Genomic DNA, 17,537 nt, shown 5'->3' with positions numbered 1-17,537 from the left:
ATCCTGCCAACACCCCAACAACGAACAGAAGGGAAAGAAAGAAGAACTGGAAACTAGCAAACGAGGTATGCTCGAAAACCAATGGAAGGTAGGGAGTGGAAAAATTTATACCACTGAAAGCACTCGGAGTAGATGGTATCTTCCCAGTACTACTCCAAAGAGATCTAGAAATAGTTTTAGAGTCTCTCCCAAGGATAATAAAGGGCAACATAGCACTGGGATATATATGGCTTTCTGAATGGGAAGAATGTTAGAGTTGGGAAATAGAAGTACCCACAGCCATAAATTGTTATGAATACCATGCGGAGTATGCCGTAGTGGACGCACTTCTAGATGAGCTAAGAAACACTGTTTTATTCTGCAGGGGCAAATATGAGGATAAATATGATACAGTCCAAACTGAACTCAAGGTTAATAGTGCCTGGTGCAGGAAGGCGGGGCTGCGCATCATTCCAGACAAAACTGCCATACTACCATTCACTAGGAAGCGCAAGCTTGATCACCTCAGGGCGATATGTTTACGAGGCATGAAGATGAAACGAGAAACAGAGGTGAAATATTTGGAAATTACGCTAGACCAAAAATTACTCTCGAAGTAATAAAAATAATCGTTGGCGCAACAATCTATATTGGATCAGGGCCTTGAAGTGTATTAGAGCACTTCATTCAAGACCGTAACGATACACTACAGTACACTGTAGGAGGCAATGTGGTTAGCATTGCGCTCGCTCGAGATTATTACCTTGATTTGACTCAGGTACTCATTCACAGCTAAGTCAACTGGTGTCCGATGGCAAGTCATGATACAAATCCCACTGCCACCAGTGAGATTTGAACCGCAACCCTCCGTACAACAGCCTTGTGCTCTAACTACTGAGCTATTCGAACGCTCTGGAAATACTTGCCGAAAAGCTGCAAGTGCTTTGATGACTTGCACGTTCATAGCAAGAAAATGGAGTTATACCCGGAAGATACTACTTTGGATATACACTGCAATAGCAACGCCAATAATTACCAATGGGGCGGTAATCTGAGCAGAAAGAACTGAACTCACCACAGCAGCCACGGAGTGGCAAAACATCCAAACACTGGCTTGCTTGTGTATCAGTGGAGCAATGAGGACATACCCAACGGTACCTCTGGACCTCCAGATGAGATTAACTTTTCCCTATCTGCACATGCAGATGCAGGTAGGGAGGGCAATCTTCAGAATGGCTGGGATTGATATCAAGGGATAAAGTGACAGAGGTTTCATTTCGATAAGAAGTTTAAAACACATTGTAGTAACAGGGCAAACTGGTAGAGCGTGGGTGTGACAAAGGGTGCACTGACGGATCCCTCACAGCAGAGGGAGCGGTAACCGTAATCATTGGCCCGAGGAAAATGTACTTTGAATCAATGGGTAAGCTCATTAGTATATTCCAGGCGGAAACATACGAAATAGACAGATGCGCCTCCTTCTCCCTCGAAAGGAATTATAGGGAGTACAATATTGCTATTATGACCGAGGGACTAAATACACTCGGCTCGCACAATAAGGTTCAGATACTTTGTGGGCCTGACCATGTTGGGTTGGAAAGCAATAAGGCAGCGAACTGACTAGGAAAAAAACGGGGACAGAGGGCAATTCCGTGCAATCTAAAACGAGTTCGTGGCTATGACGTTAACGAATGAAGAGGAACAAGTGAGGGAACTATACTGGGCGAGCATATCAACAGTGGATGGGGAACACGAACCCAAGCGCACAAAGGACTGTTTAAACCTCACCACGAAGAACCTTCGGATCAAAATGGGGAATTTTCACTTGTCACTGCCGACTAAACAATCAGGTTCTTTACAGAGTATGTTGAAACTTCCATACGTGGTCCTGGACAGTGTCCGGACCTTGTGCAAAGTAAGTTCGAACCTTGAAAAGGTGAGAGCTGCGATACTGTCCTTTGAACATTTCAAAGCACCTGGCATGGATGGCATCTATCCGGCAATGCTAAAGGAGGGTATGGAGCATTTAGAGCGACCTCTAACAAATATTTTTCGAGGATGTCTTACTCTGGGCTACGTGCCTTCTTCTTGGCAACAGGTTAAAGTAGTTTTCATACCGAAACCTGGGAAAGATGACTATTCTAATCCAAAGAACTTCAGACAGATCAGCTTGACTTCATTCTTGCTGAAAGGTTTGGAGAGACTGGTGGAGCGTCACATTCGTGGAAAGGCACTTAGGTCACACCCACTTAGTGAAAACAAACATGCTTACCAACGTGGAAAGTCCTGTCAGTCTGCTCTTCATGCTTTGGTCACAAAGATAGAGGATGCAATTTTGAATGGTGAGTACGCGATGAGGGTGTTCGTGGACATTGAAGGGGCTTTTGACTGTGCGCCTTTTCAAAAACTTTGTGATGCCGCCAGAGCGCATGGTGTTGATGATGCTTTAATTAAGTGGATCCATGCTATGCTAACGCAAAGATTGCTGTACGCGGAGGTAGGGGTCGATCGCTACCTGACTACGGAGGCAACGAAGGGCTGCCCCCAAGGAGGTGTGCTTTCGCCACTTCTGTGGAGTATGCTGATCGACTCACTGCTATGCGAACTGCAAAATTTGCCAATACACGCTCAAGCTTATGCTGATGACGTGGCTGTACTTGCTGTTGATCGGGATCTTGGAACGGTGTGTAGGAATATACAACGTGCCGTTGATTTTATAGACAGCTGGTGCCTTAGACATGGTTTGTCAGTTAATCCCAATAAAAACACAATGGTTTTATTCACAAAAAGGTGAAAACTGGATGGACTTTGCCTCCCTGAGATGAGGGGTACTACCCTTCAACTCTCCGAAGAAGTGAAATACCTGGGGGTTACTCTAGATAAAAAACTTCTTTGGAACAAACATGTAGAGGTAAAGATGAAACGAGCTCTCACAGCTTATGGGCTGTGCAGACGGACCTTTGCCTCGACATGGGGACTCAGGCCTCATGTGGTAATGTGGATATACGTTGCCATCATTAGGCCGATGTTCGTATATGCATCTGTAGTGTGGTGGGTTAAGGTGAGCAGAAAGGTTTTCACCGCAAACTAGCCGCACTGCAAAGAACTGTTTGTCTGGGTATCACTGGTGCCATGAGCAACGACATCCGGCGCAGCTCTGAATGCACTACTCAATTTGTAGCCCCTGGATATATTTATTCAAAGCACTGCAATGAGAGCAGCTCATAGGCTAATTCGATTAGATTTATGGGAAAACAACGGATGTGGGGGGGCACAGAGCATTGGAAGAGTTACTGGGAGGACTGGATCCAGTTCTTACAATGCCTTCTGATTCTCGTGTCCCAATACATCTGTTTGGTAGAAGATATGTAGTTACCCTGAAGCGTAGAGAGGACTGGGAAGACCCAGAGGAATGCTTGGCGGGAAGTCTTCTACACCGATGGCTCAAAAACAGAAGAGGGTTCTGGAGCCGGAGTCTACCTCTCGAATAAAAACGAGAAGTGGGCTTTTCCTTTGGAACAATATGCAACGGTTTTTCAAGCCGAAGTTTATGCGATCCTAAGGGTGGCAAACTGGGTGATTGACGAGCGGTTGAAGGGCAGGCGCATCGCAATCTGCAATGACAGTCAAGCTGCACTGAGGGCATTGAGCAGTCCTTTGATCACCTCGAAAATCGTTCAGGAATGCAGAAACCGTTTGAACTCTATGTCTAGATTCAATACGGTGGAACTACTCTGGGTACCTGGTCACTGTGGCATAGAGGGAAATGAAATCTCGGACGCTTTAGCGAAAGAAGGGTCAATCTCCCCTATGCCGGGACCGGAGCCAGCAATTGGGGTATCAGTAGCATTGGCTAAATCTGTTTTCAAAAACTGGGAACAAGTTTCCCATAATAACAGGTGGCAGAGCCTAAATGCTGCTCGACACACCAAACTTTTCCTGCCAGAACCCAACATACGTACCGCAAAGTTTATCCTGTCGAAAAGCAGGAGGAGTTGCAGGTGTATTGTGGGCATTCTGACAGGTCATAATTCACTAGCTGGGAATATGTTCAGAATAGGAATTACCGAAGATGATACGTGTCCCTCCTGTAATGAGGAAGCGGAATCCACGGAGCATTTCCTATGTGAATGCCCCGCCTATGGACGCATCAGGCATCAGATCTTTGGTGCCGATGTTCTCCAATTACGACGGGTCGTAATCACATCCACTAACGGAAATCCTACGATACGTTAACGAATCCGGAATATTCCGTTAGACGGGGGACGCGAGTACAATGGGCCAACACGGCCTGAGTGCTCGGAAGCTGCAGCTTTTGCCCACCATACACACACACACACACACACAAGTTCGAACACAAGGGGGAAAAATTAATACCCAGATGCCAAGTTGAAATACTTAGAAGTAGGAAATATATTAAAATTCTTGACGATTATAGGCTTGCTTGACATACTACAGCTAATAGATACAATATAACCAGTAAAAGGGGCACAATAATTCCTTAAGGATGCAGTGCAACTTCCTTTAATAAAAAAATAATAAAGTCCCAGTAAGGGCTCCCACATCGCGCTTCTTAAAAGAGAAAAAAATGCTGTTTTAGCAGAGAGCCAAACTAATTCCATCGAGTATTTCTTCTAAAAGACAAATCTGGATATTATATGGCCTATAGAAATCAAAGTTACTGATGCTCACCAAGAGGTTCCCAAACGTAAACAAGACAGGACTACTACTGTTTCCTCTTCTTCAGCGTTTATCCCGTTCAAAAGAAGGGCCAGCTCGTCGTGATTGTTCCAGACCAATCTTAGCAAGTAAGTGCTCGTCAGTGTAAATTACACATTCATTCATGGAAGCCACTTCTCTTGCAAATTTTCCATCAGTGCAACCCCATACCGACCGCAGAAGTCCTCACTTCGGGTGTGATTATTGTGTGCTACGCCACTGGTCCAAAGCAATATCTTTGTCTCCATTTCCGCGAAGGGCCGTTCATTGCCTGATCACGGGGCAGACGGCACTGCGGTCACTTTTGGATTTTAGCCGTTCGTTCATGAGTCGTCCACAAAGGATGTCAGTTATGGAACGCCACTTCATCCAAGTTACGCTAATGCATATAGAATTGCATAACGCAGTTCACCATTGGCTGATAGCATTGAACCGAGATATGCAAGTCGCTTAGTTCTTGGCAGGTAACTGTCATTAACATTGATGGTAACTGTTTCATTGGGAATTCAGATCAACTTTACTATGACATGATACGAAAACATCATCTGCATAAAGCAGTGTATGGGGAAAGAATCATGCTTTTCACGCTGTTTCACTATGAACCACTGCGCAAAGTGCATTATGTCAGTAGTTCCCAGTTATTGACAAACCCCACTTGGTTCACGATCATTTGGCAGTTGGTCAGTATTTTATATATGACTAACTGACTCTAACTCATGATACAGAGATTGCTTTTCACCGACTTTCATTTATTTGTACATCGCCAGTGCGTTTCTCATGTTGTTTATTGTTGTTTGTTTTTTTTTGTTGACAAGTAAAAGTCGTGAGTGTCGGCAAAATCGACCTTACGCTCGCCACCCTTATTGCGTGCGCCAAATGCTTTCTCTCCCTAGCACTTATTGTCTTCTGCCTTTCCACCCATATGACCACTGAGAGCGTCCGCAATAACAATGTACATATCGGCGGGCAAGTTGCAGGTCCTTGTATCAAGCAACAAAAAGTATCTTTCTCGGCATCAGGTTGACCTGTCTGTGAAGCATGTGTGATGCACACTCAGTGAACCCATTATGACGAAACTCCCCAGAGCTTATATATCGGGAGACTTGATTGTTTATGCTGACTAGATTTTCGCCCCCATAAAGCGAATAACATTCCTTAACATTCCTACCGCAAGCAATTAGATCAGGCTAGACGCAAACCCCAATCATATGGTCACAAACCTGACTAAATTTATTTTCAGTAAATCATCTGCAAATGCGCAAACCCTGCGCCACAGAATACTAAAGGGGAACATTTCAAAAAACCGACAAAGAAAGCACCTCTTTCTTTTCAAAATATTAGTGTTTGTGATAATATAAAAAGGCATTATTAACGATCGAAACGCACCTTTAATTGAATATCTCTGGCTGCTGGCAGGAGCCAATCACGACGTTAGCAGGAAGCCATGTGGCCTCGGATATATAAGCTGGTTACCAAAAAACCATGTTCTATAGAAGCAATAAAGATGGAAGAAGTTGTGCTTGCCTTTTTCTTCTGCATCCCATCCTTGCTAACACTGTCGATGGGTGGGTGAGTACTAGGAAACGTCCACTCATCGTTGTATAGAAACTAGAGGAGGCGGTTCGGTCCATGAAAGACAAACAACCACCAGGATCGGATGGTATTCACAGCAAAATGCTGAAACTTATATGCAAGTATAAACTGGACTTACTAATTACCCCATTCAATGCGTATGTTGGATATAGCGAGGAAGCCGCTTGAAAAGCTCATCAAGCCAAGACTGGCTGATGGAGTACGTGCTGTGGGGACTACTCACCAATACAATATGGTTCTAAGATGGGGCGATCCACAATTGATGCGATTGAGGAAATTGTCAGGACGGTGAAACTGGCTGAGGCGCACAGTCAGCAAACCACGGGGTTATGCTCCTATATTGACTAGCCGTGACTTGAGGTAATGTGTCAAACGGGCGCCAGATGGACGTTTTAGCCGTTAATCTGTCTGAAAAAGGAATCCGGCAGTTTGTACGTAAATGCATTTTACCTCCCTACCCGAACAAAAACAAGTCGGGAATCCGGAAGCTGGACGCTTCAGGTATGAAAGGTTTTGTCTATTTCTTTTATAAGGACATTTGAGTGTGAATTTGTCCCATTAGTACGTAACACGTAATATGTACATATATTATGTGAGAGTATCCACTTTCAGGTGATATTGACATTCAAAATCATGCATTTCAAAAAAAGTGGCAACTTTGACCCAAAGTTATAAACTGTTAGTAATAGTGCGATTTCCACCAAACTTGGTACGATCAAGCTCTATACTATAGCCAAGACCTTTCATTTGATACCCCACAATACAGTCAATATTGGGTGAAAAAATATACACCCCCTTTTGCATGTATGGGGACCCCCTTAAGTTCGACGTAAAAGTATGTAATTCACTGCATGCGTGAGCGTTCACAGTTCCCACATTTCCACCAAATTTGGTGTCAATCGCTGTTACAGTCTCCGAGAAAGTACGTGTGATGGACAGATAGACAGACAGACAGACAGTAAACCGATTTTATTAAGGTTTTGTTTTACAGAAAACCTTAACAATTGATATTTCTACTTTCTTCTTCCAAAACAGTGATTTTATCGTGACTTCCATTATCTGTGATAATCATGCTACTCAGATAGTTGAACTCTTCGGCATTTCTTATCGGGATATTCCTTCTATAGATTCTTATACAATTAGCTCTTTATCTGGTAGACTCTGATCAATTATTATGCTATTTTGCGCATTATTTTATGTAGTACTTTAATGAACAATGTAGGAGCAGCCATCTTTGTCTAACTCACTTTGGAAAATTTGCCCATGACGCTTTTATGTAGAACCCTAAGCAATAGATCCTTGTACAATATACATAGCATATTATTTTTTCTTCCTGTCAAAGTCCTCCCTACTGCTTCATGCTTATCCAAAATCTAGGATTGCTATGTACAGAGAGGAGTTCAGCTCTGCCGATTATCCTGTTTTTAAAGGAAGGATATTGAATTGTCAATACCCCCTTTCCATTTTTGAAGGCAGCTTCTCCTTTGGTTAGGTTGACTTCTTCTAAATGCTGCTCTATTTTGGAGAGAGTTGTTATTTCTCAACAATCATTTCGTTTCCCCAGAATTTAAATATTGGTGTTTCGCAGTCCAGCCGCTAAAAGGTTTCAGTTTTCGTTTCCTCGCGATGACCAGTTTCGGAATATATCATACAATATGTATACTATGTATGTATGAGCTTTACATTGCATTATGAAAGTCGAGAGTTAACTAAATATTTTACTAAAGATTAATCTAATCCGAAACATCCAAAGTAACAATAACTTCCAAATACATATACAATATCTACTTTGATGAATCGAATATTTCAATCAATTGGTTAACTTGGTCTCATTACCCACGAACTTTTTCCAAACTGGTTGCAGATTTTATTTAAAACTAAGTTCTTGCACTCACTTTTCCTACTAAATCAACGAGTTTCCCGGAGTGGAACGAAATAGTACTCCTATTAAATGTTGGCCAAACAAATTAGATTATTCACCTCAACAAGCTCCCTAAATTTGGTTTTGAATTTATGGAAGTGTAATAATTCCCAGATTTGGAGGATAGCTTTTAATACGAATAATATGTTCTGGTTTGTAATGAATATCAAGTAATTCTATGGTCGAGGAGTTGCTGAAAAGGTTGTGGTTTCATTGTTGGATGAACGCGATAAACGCCAAATCGGATGAAATCAAATACCGCCGGATAGAGTATGCCGAAAATATAATTTGAATTATTGTTACAATTATTCAGGAAAATTATATGTAAAATGGAAACTGAAATGAAAAATGATACGAAGTTGGAAAATAGTTTTGTTGTGTTTTGCGCAGAATTATTTTCATTCATAATCCAAATGTCCATTGGAATAATTAGTATTTAGCTATTGTTGTCTGCTGCTGGTAAAAGAAATCATACTAATTTCCCAAAAATTACTGCAGATTCTCAGCTTTAGTGAATTATTATGAAAATGGAAGTGTGAGCTTCTGTTTACGGATCGAATTGCCTGACTGCATTCACCAGATAAGGACATCTAATTTAAGTTGGATGATAGCAAATTTTGAAGAGAAATATGCTCACCTAGCTCTGTATGAACAAAAATACCGAGAGAGAGATGTACGATTAACAGTTTTAATACGAAAACCTAGACTCAATCCCACAAAATAATAGTAAGGAACGACACTGACGAAGGATGTACCGCTGAATAAAATTATCCTCAGCATTCAAGTCGCTGGGAAGGAACGCAAAGCCCTACTGAAACGGCGTTGACTTGACATACTGGATGCCTCTTCCTTAAGCTAAAAAATCAAGCAAAGCGAACTCGATCCAGAGAAACCCACTCCAATGTCGAATCGGACAAAGACTGAAGAAAAAGAAGATCAACGAAGGATTTGCAAGCAACGGTACTGAAGCCGAGTTCTTTAGATTAAGGGCAAGACCAGAAAATGAAACGAGTCATCTGCCATGAAATTAGTAAATCAACATCTGGCAATGTATTCACAAATTTAACATATGCCCAGGGATATAAAATACCCTACCGATCGCACAATGTTCATACAAGACAGGCGCTTATCGGTTGTCACCAGGAATTTAGAAGTACTGATCATAGTTGATGGACTGGCAACCTCCACTTGACAACCGCCAAATATCAAAGAGGTTCAACAAATTTTAACAAAAAGGAGCAGTACAAGTCCTAAGGTTAGTACGTGAACTCTAAATTTCGCTGATAAGGATGCATTCGAAAAAATCCAGGCAATTCTAAACCATTCAATGGTAGCAAACTTTGACAGGTGTATCCTTCTCGAAGTACAAATCCTTCAAATCAGATTGACAAGCGGCCAATCCGCACATAAACAAGAAAAGCCGGAACCTTGAAGCTAGAATCTCCAGCTATGAAATGTTTTGGTACTTGGTAACTTTGTTTTAGAAATAGTTCTATAGTTCCAACATCACCACCAAATTTTACGTCAGTAAATGCAACCATTTCCAACTAAATTGTGAGTAAATACAAAAAGGCAAACAACTTCCTTTGCAATACAGAATAGTATTTAGGACAATAGACTGAAGCATGGATCAAGAGGAAGAGGATTGTCATAAAATACAAGAACCTTAAAAACATCACCACAAAGGAAGCTTTCCGCGCGACTTAATTGTCAAATAAACTTAATTTTCAAATAATTGTCAAATAAAGGAAAAAAAGATATATGGAGGAACTCAAACTGCAGTAATCAATTTATCCGTGGAAACAGTGTTCAATCTGCTAGCGATAAGTTAAGTTAAAACATTCTAGGCTGTTTTCCGAGTCAAAGAGTAGTAATTAGATTAAATGGCAGCACTATATACCAATTATAACAAACCGAAAAGGTACAGGGAATGTCAAGAAAAATTGCCCACTATGCGAGGAAAAAGCATGTTGGTTGCACAGACACCCTGTCTTCAGGAAAGTCTTAAAGGAAATAAAGCAATGGAGTTGATACAAATCAACCGCAACCATTGCACAACCCGTACAGAGTCTCCTTTCACAAACCATCTATTAAAAGGAAGTGACAATAAACCAAGTATTTTATTACAAGAACACGAATGACGCCTGGGCCAAAAACCTAACTGCATCGAATTTTCAAGAGTACCACCCAGACCTTAGTCATCTTTATCGGAGCCAGGGGTGAAGGTAGGACTCCGGACGTCCGTCATTAGTTATGCTAGTGCATTCAGGGGCATTCGACTAGCCATACTGTACCCCGGACAAATGCTCACCCTTGAAGAGCAGGAAACTATTCCAGATCTTGTCGTCAGGCAGATACGCAAACGATGGGCTGCGAAGCTTGTGTTCACCGGGATACGCTTTCGACCAAATCAAATACTGGTGGACTGCCCGACGGAAGACACTGCGGAGTGGCTCAAGACTATAGCTACTAAATGGATGGGAAGGAGTAGAATTGTCGACATGTGCTAGGGATCATATATCAGGAGCACACAACGTGATAATGTTTCTTCCTAAAGCCGAAGCAGCATACGCGATTATAGAGAGTCTTCGGAAGCAAGGTCGCGGGCAAGAGTAGACTCCACACGACCGGCGTGGATCACCGATCGCTGGAGGCGATCAAACGTTGAAGTTGCCATATCAACTATCGATTTGGCAACATAGACACTTCGGAGAAGAAACTGAGCGAAAAACCTACTGAGGTCCTCGAAGGAATCTCGGAGGCCATAAATGCAGAAAAGACTGGATTAAGCAGAGAAGTAAACCTCCTGCCCAGGGAAAATGAGAAACTGGACGACTCAGACCTAAATCTTCTGGAGCTTGGGGTGGACAGCGACTTGCAAGAAAGTGCCATGTCAAAGAAGGAGGGACAGTGGAGAAGAGCTCCAAACAATAACGGAGTCAATGGCCAGCACTAAGACAGCCCAGGTAAACCTCCATCACGCAAAAGCTGTATCTGCAGTAATTGCAAGGGTAATTGCGATTAGTATCAGTTAGAAATACATATTTTGGAAACACACCAACATTTGTAACCAGCATCAGACAAGAGATACTAGATATAACTCCAGAGAACACTCTGATGAGTGGCTTGAAGTGGTTGAAGTATTCAACAGAGCCGTCAAGGGAGCTACCCTCGTGGAGTAGAAACTTTGCCAGAATGAAAAAAAGGTATGAAAACTCTTTAACCAGGCGATACAAATCAAGTACTGGCATAGGTACAAAAGGGCACTGACGGCGTATAGCAACGCAATCAGAGAAGCAAAACGAAAGAGTTTCAGGGAACTCCGTGAAGGAATAGAATAAACCACAGAAGCATCCAGTCAATATAAAGCTGTAGCCAAAGACAAGGCAATATCTTTTACATATCTATCTGAACTGAGAAGATAGGACATTTACCGAGAATGAGGACAGGACACATCTGCTTCGCAGAACTCATTTCCCGGGGTTCTGCCTACGGTGGAAGACTATATCATTCTGCCTGAATCCCAACGACAGGCAGAAGGGGGTGAAGGTGAATTGAAAACTAACGAAAGAGGTATGTTCGGAAGCTAGAGCAAGATGACAGTGGGAACTTTTAAACTACTGGAATCACCCGGAGTAAATGACATTTTCCCAGCACTATTCCAGAGAGGCCTAGAAATCATCTTAGGCTCACGCCTAAGAGTGCTAAGAGGCAGCATAGCCTTGGGATATAGACCAAGGACATGGAGACGGGCAAGAGTGGTCTTTATTCCGAAAGTGGGTAAAAAGGACCCTCTTCATTGTAATCATTCAGACCAATCTGCCTAACATCGTCCGTACTTAAGCCGATGGAGAAAGTCGTAGACAACCAAAACTACAGCTACAACTGTATATTAGAACTGCCGTTCTAACCATTAACGTGAAGCATGGTAGTTGATGAACTCCTAGGAGAAATAACAAACACTGGAATACGGGTTCACAGTTACGTTGATGATATTGTTTTAATTTGTAGGAATATATATATAGGTACCATATGCGAAAAATTCCAAACTGGACAAAAGATTACTGCTGCAACCACCGTAGTACCATTCACTAGGAAGCGCAAGCTTGATCACATGAGAGCCATTCGATTACATGGCATGGAGGTGAAACGAATAACAGAGGTCAAATATTTAAGAATCACAGTTGACCAAAAACTACTCTGGAAGGCACATGTTGAAACCATATGTAAGAAAGCCACAAGAGCTCTGATGACTTTCAGGTCCGTAGCCGGGAAAAAATGCGGATACACCCCAAAAATGCTGCACTGGATATATACTGCAATGGTAAAGCCAATGATTACCTATCGGACAGAAAAAACTGAACTCAGCACTCAGGGTCATTAGCCCAATGAAAATGTATTTTGAACAACTGAACGGCTGATCAGTTGCCTCTGCCCTCGAGGAAACTGTAGTAGTTTTACAAAAAAAAAAAAAAAATTTTAAGTTTGGGTGTAAACCCAAAACGAGAATCCTATCGACCTGAAAAGCGAGAGATAGTTTCTCTTCAATTGATCCGGTGCGCCATCAAGGGGATGGCGGATTCAGGATTCCCTCCATTCTAAACAAGAAATGAAGAAATACTGCTCAAAGTTGAATACTCTAATGTAAATCACAATTACTACAGTATTCTCGTCTGTCCCGTGCCGAGATGGCATCTATTATGACTTTTGCGGATCACTGGGATCACAACGGAACAGACTGAATATGTTGAAGTGTGGGCCAAAAAGACCATCAACAGTACAGAAACAAACCATCAGCCGGGATGATCCATATTTTGAACACCGGTCATGTTTAAAAGTAATCAAGATGGTCCTGGTCTACCGCTTAATGTCTAAAGGTTTGCAGTGCGTTTTGAACAACATCAGGCGAGGCACGGCGTATTATTGCAGAGCTCGTTTGCACAGTGTTTCTATAAGAAAAAGAGAATTAACCGATCTGAGAGAAGTGCTAAATTCCAAACAGCCCAGGCAGCAGCCAACTATTACACCATTTCTGAATCATGACAGCAGCGTTTTGCGCCACATATACCACTGACAAGTGTCAATTCCTAGTACGTCGATCGATATGCTCCAACATTTCATTACACATTTACATTTGTAAAAATGTATCGCTATGTGTAATACTGACCAGGATGTGATTAAAAAGGCTCACCATGGTATAAGACGTTGGGATTTCCTCGGAATTGTACTAGTAGGGCTGTACTTGTGCAAAATCGAAAATTCATTATTTGGTGTTCTCTGGAATGGTTTCTGAGCATTGGTGCAATGATTGAAATGGTTGACCGCTAGCATCTCGGTCTAATTACCCCGGCTTCGAATCCGTCGTAATGAATGTTTGTATTTGTCTTGCAAGACATCAAATACGATATTAATGAAACAGAAACACAGTCTAAATGTGATGTTACTGAAACGAAAACTGAAGCTGTCTGTCCTCATACTCCACGGCGGTATGAAGATGAAACAAACAAAGATAGGTTAGATAATATGCAACGAAACTCTTTACCATTAGTTCACACGGAAAAATTTTGGGCAGCTGAATTCACATGGGGTCATACCAGTTTGGTTGACGATAATTATTTGAAGCCACCAAAAAATTCACCAAATAACCTCATCTTTAAAATTAAAAAGGTACCGACAACTATTAACCTATCTGAAGAAAGTGTTTGTCATCAAATCAAAATTTAGGTAAGAAGGAACCTGCCCCAAAAAAGCCGTCACCTGGCTAGGAAAGTGGCGAAGAATCTTTTTTGTTTTGGATATTTAGGAAGCTATCTTAATTGACTAACTTGAAAAAAGTAGACCCATTACGGGAGAATACTATACACCACAGTTTGACAAGCTGAGAAGATGCAAGATGAAATCATTGCCAGACAATGCGCCGTTTGAGACCTCAGTAGTTACCATTACTAAAATTATGAATTACAATTTTAATTGCTTTAGCATCATCTTTACTCACACCCAGTCCTAAGCATTTTTTTGCTTTTATAAGTTAAAAGTTGCACTCGAAGTGCAGATTTTTTTTGAAACGAGAAGTTCACTACCTTCATAAATAACTCTTTTCCAAAAAAAAGCTGAATCCGTTGAAAGGATGGGAGCCTCGAAGTGTACGAAATTTCAAGCAGGAAGAAAATATACCGTCTTTCCTTGGTAGGTTAGAAATTTTTCAAGCAGCGTACGTAGAAATATTCCATTAAAAGTTAGAAAACTATCTGAAAACTACGCTTCCGGTATTTGTTATCAAATTCCAAGTGCTACCATAGATTGACATGGCATGGACATGGCACTTATAATGATTCGCCAAATGTTCCCCCTCAAACGATTCCTCGACTCCCAACGTTACCAACGGATGACGTCGAGCCCTTAAATCTTATAGGAAGGCAACTAAGCAATCTACCCAGTTAGGCTAAGAAACGGATTAAGCAAGATTCAGGATAGGTTCATAAGCAAAAGCGATACAAATCCGGAATTTGAGAAACGAAGCACTGTCACACAGCTTTATATTTTTTAAATAAAATAACAGTAAATAATATTCCAGAATATAGGATAATTGCAGGGGAGTCGACTACTCGCTATTAGACCAAGATGTCGAGCATATTTTTGGCTTGAAGGAAGAGAAAAGCTCGAAAATTGTATTATTTAATTATTATCAAAACTCCGGGGCAAAACGAGAATATTACCAGCAAAATATTTTAAATGCAACCCCTAGTGAGTTGGGAGAAAGAAATAAAGTGAATTTTACCACACTTAAAACCAGTTACCAGTATCTGCTTACAACGGATTCTTTTCTCTGAAATTAATTAAACATTAGCTCCCAAGTCCAGCCAAAACACTGTCCTACCAGCAGTCAACAATTAAATTACAAATTTTAATTTTATTTTACTCTAAATTGCAAAAAACCCACAACAAAACTATTTGCCGCAATTCTGTTAGATTTTCCGCATGTTAGGGAACGAATACAAAATCTGCAATGTTATCGGGACATGCATACGACTCTGCACTATTTGATGCAGCATCAGTTATGAATCAAAACAAAGTAATACAATCGTACATATACATTACAAATGCATTTACCTTCCACCAGCCTGCACCAAGATAACTTACCTCCTTTTTAGTTTCCTCGATGAAGTCATCCGCAATCTGATTCATACTTTGAATCATTGCCTGCGCCTGAAGGGCATCTTGTTCGAGCGATTTTAAGCGAGCTTGTCGCCAAGCGGCACGTTTTTCCGCTCTGAAAAAGGATAATTCAATTACTGGAGTTGAAAAAAGAGAATCAGAGCAAATAAGGTAGTCGAAGCTTTCCCGACATTTCCATTGCTTCCGTGACACATATATGGATACACACGAACAGAATCAAAAATATTCTCCTTTGGAAATGTTTTCAGGCTCGACTACCATTCTTAGCCTACATATGCGAAAAAAGATTTCATAAATTAAACACTCTCCCTTAAATTCGAACTTACTTCAAGGCTTGGATTTCAAGTGGACTCAGAATCCTTTCAGGTTTGGATTCACTATCAATTAGACTTTGGCTACTGCTACCTGTGGAGCCGGTTCGCTGTTTCATACGCTTTTCAGCGTTAGCTGTCCGAATAGGGATTCTACTAGGTGAGTCAGACGCGAACATAGCTAAAGCTGGAGATTTGGGCGGGGGTGATGGTTTGGAGGACCTTAACAAAGGCTCTGGTTTTTTCATTTGTCGTTGTTTCATAGTTGGTATCATACTGTGCGAGCTTCAGTGGTGATGTAAAAAGTGAATGTGCAAAAATATGGAAATAAAGAAATAATAATTTTTTGCTCTATTTTCGGTGTGGAAACATATTCAAATGCAGCGCGATACAGCAAGCGACGTTATTTGTCTACATAAATGGAGCGGTTAGTCACAAATTGGGATTTAGATGACGTTTTATAAGTGGTAGCAACTTATGAAATACGGAAGCTTTAACTTAAATATTATAATGACATTGAATAAGAAGTATGTGTGTCAGCAATTATTCATTGGCAGGAAGTCACAATCTCTTACCACTTGGTATCTGGTTATTAGTATGTGTATGTTTGTATATGCCCCACCAACGGCACGTCCCCTACCCTTGAATGCCGTATAGCCTATCCCAGATGAAAGGAATGAAGAAGAACTAGGGAATACTTTAATTTCAAACTATGGAATCAATAAGGATTAACTATTCTTCTCATATCTCTACTTTAAGGAGGGAAACCACATCAGAAGGCTTATTTTTACATACTATTTGAAAATTTTTTTTGTAGGAAGAATTAGTCAATCAATAATCAAATTTGGACATTATATTTGTCATATTCCAAACTACAGCGGTGGTACATTAATCAGCACACCTTCGTTAATATTTAATACGCTATATTTTCTGCAAATGTAACATATTCTAATATTTTTTTTTGTTATGTAATATAGAAGTCATATATTTAAGCAATGTAAACCACTGAAAAATTTCTCGTTTTCGATTTTCATTTGTTTGAGAAAAAATAATAGCAGCATAGGCTCTCTTTTTGCAATTCTGCAGACAATGCAGACACTGGTCGCACTGTCGCAGTGTTAGCACTGATGAAGGGACCAAGTGGTTCTCGAAATATCGGTATTTGCAAGATCAATAAATATCGCAAGCGAATAAAAAAAAAACAAGTAATTATTTCAAATAACAAAACACTTTTAAAACGTCCTACCAGGTACACCAGGAAGTCGGTGAAATTTGCTGGCAGTATTGTTATGTTATGGGGTTCTTTCAGCAAATATGGAATCGGGTTTATGGTCAAGGTCAAGGGGAAACTTGATGGTTTAGCGTACCAGAATTTGCTGCCATAGCAGCTTCAACCATACCTGGGAAACTTCCCGCTGTTAGTTTATTCAAAGGCAGCATTCCAGCAAGACAAGAACAGTCGAGGATGAGGCCATCTCAACCGTGGGCTGGCCTGAACAAAGTCCGGGTTTACATCCCAAAGAAAAATTGGAAGCAATTATTAAACGGTAAATTATATCACTGAAATGAACAATTTTGGGCCGTCATCAAGCAGTAGTGAAAGCAGATCTTGAAGGACGTATCCGGAAAACTTGTGGTCTCTATACAACGTCGATATCCGGCTGCAATTTCACAAAAATGATATCCAACCAAATACCAAGTAAGTAAATAACCGCAGAATCTGCAGGTCAATTTCGTCACTCCACATCCTTAAGAGGATTAAATCCAGCTCATGTTGGCTTTTCGGTTTCTGTTCAGCTACCTTTTTCTTCATTAGTGTCCACAAGGTTTCTATGGGA

General features: G+C 41.1%; 1 protein-coding gene across 15 annotated transcripts in view; it reads right to left on the bottom strand.

The window, feature by feature from the left end:
- Positions 1 to 17,537, bottom strand: part of LOC119651794 (protein lap4) — a 460,994-nt gene that overhangs the window by 26,231 nt on the left and 417,226 nt on the right. For 14 of the 15 annotated variants that reach the window (XR_005249491.1, XM_038055565.1, XM_038055563.1 and 11 more), the window contains 2 exons: positions 15,715 to 15,984; positions 15,353 to 15,482 (listed from right to left, as the gene is read on the bottom strand). Coding sequence is in view for 14 of the 15 variants with exons in the window: in XM_038055565.1 (XP_037911493.1) it covers positions 15,353 to 15,482; positions 15,715 to 15,984 (400 nt within the window). In the remaining variant the exon portion in view is untranslated. The remainder of the gene's footprint in view (positions 1 to 15,352; positions 15,483 to 15,714; positions 15,985 to 17,537) is intronic. The other variant, XM_038055568.1, reaches the window with a different exon arrangement.

The sequence above is a fragment of the Hermetia illucens genome, chromosome 3 (assembly GCF_905115235.1).
Source record: "Hermetia illucens chromosome 3, iHerIll2.2.curated.20191125, whole genome shotgun sequence".
NCBI classification, from domain to species: Eukaryota; Metazoa; Arthropoda; class Insecta; order Diptera; family Stratiomyidae; genus Hermetia; species Hermetia illucens.
The sequence above is the reverse complement of the archived record's forward strand: the minus strand, read 5'-3'. Positions and strand labels throughout refer to the sequence as shown.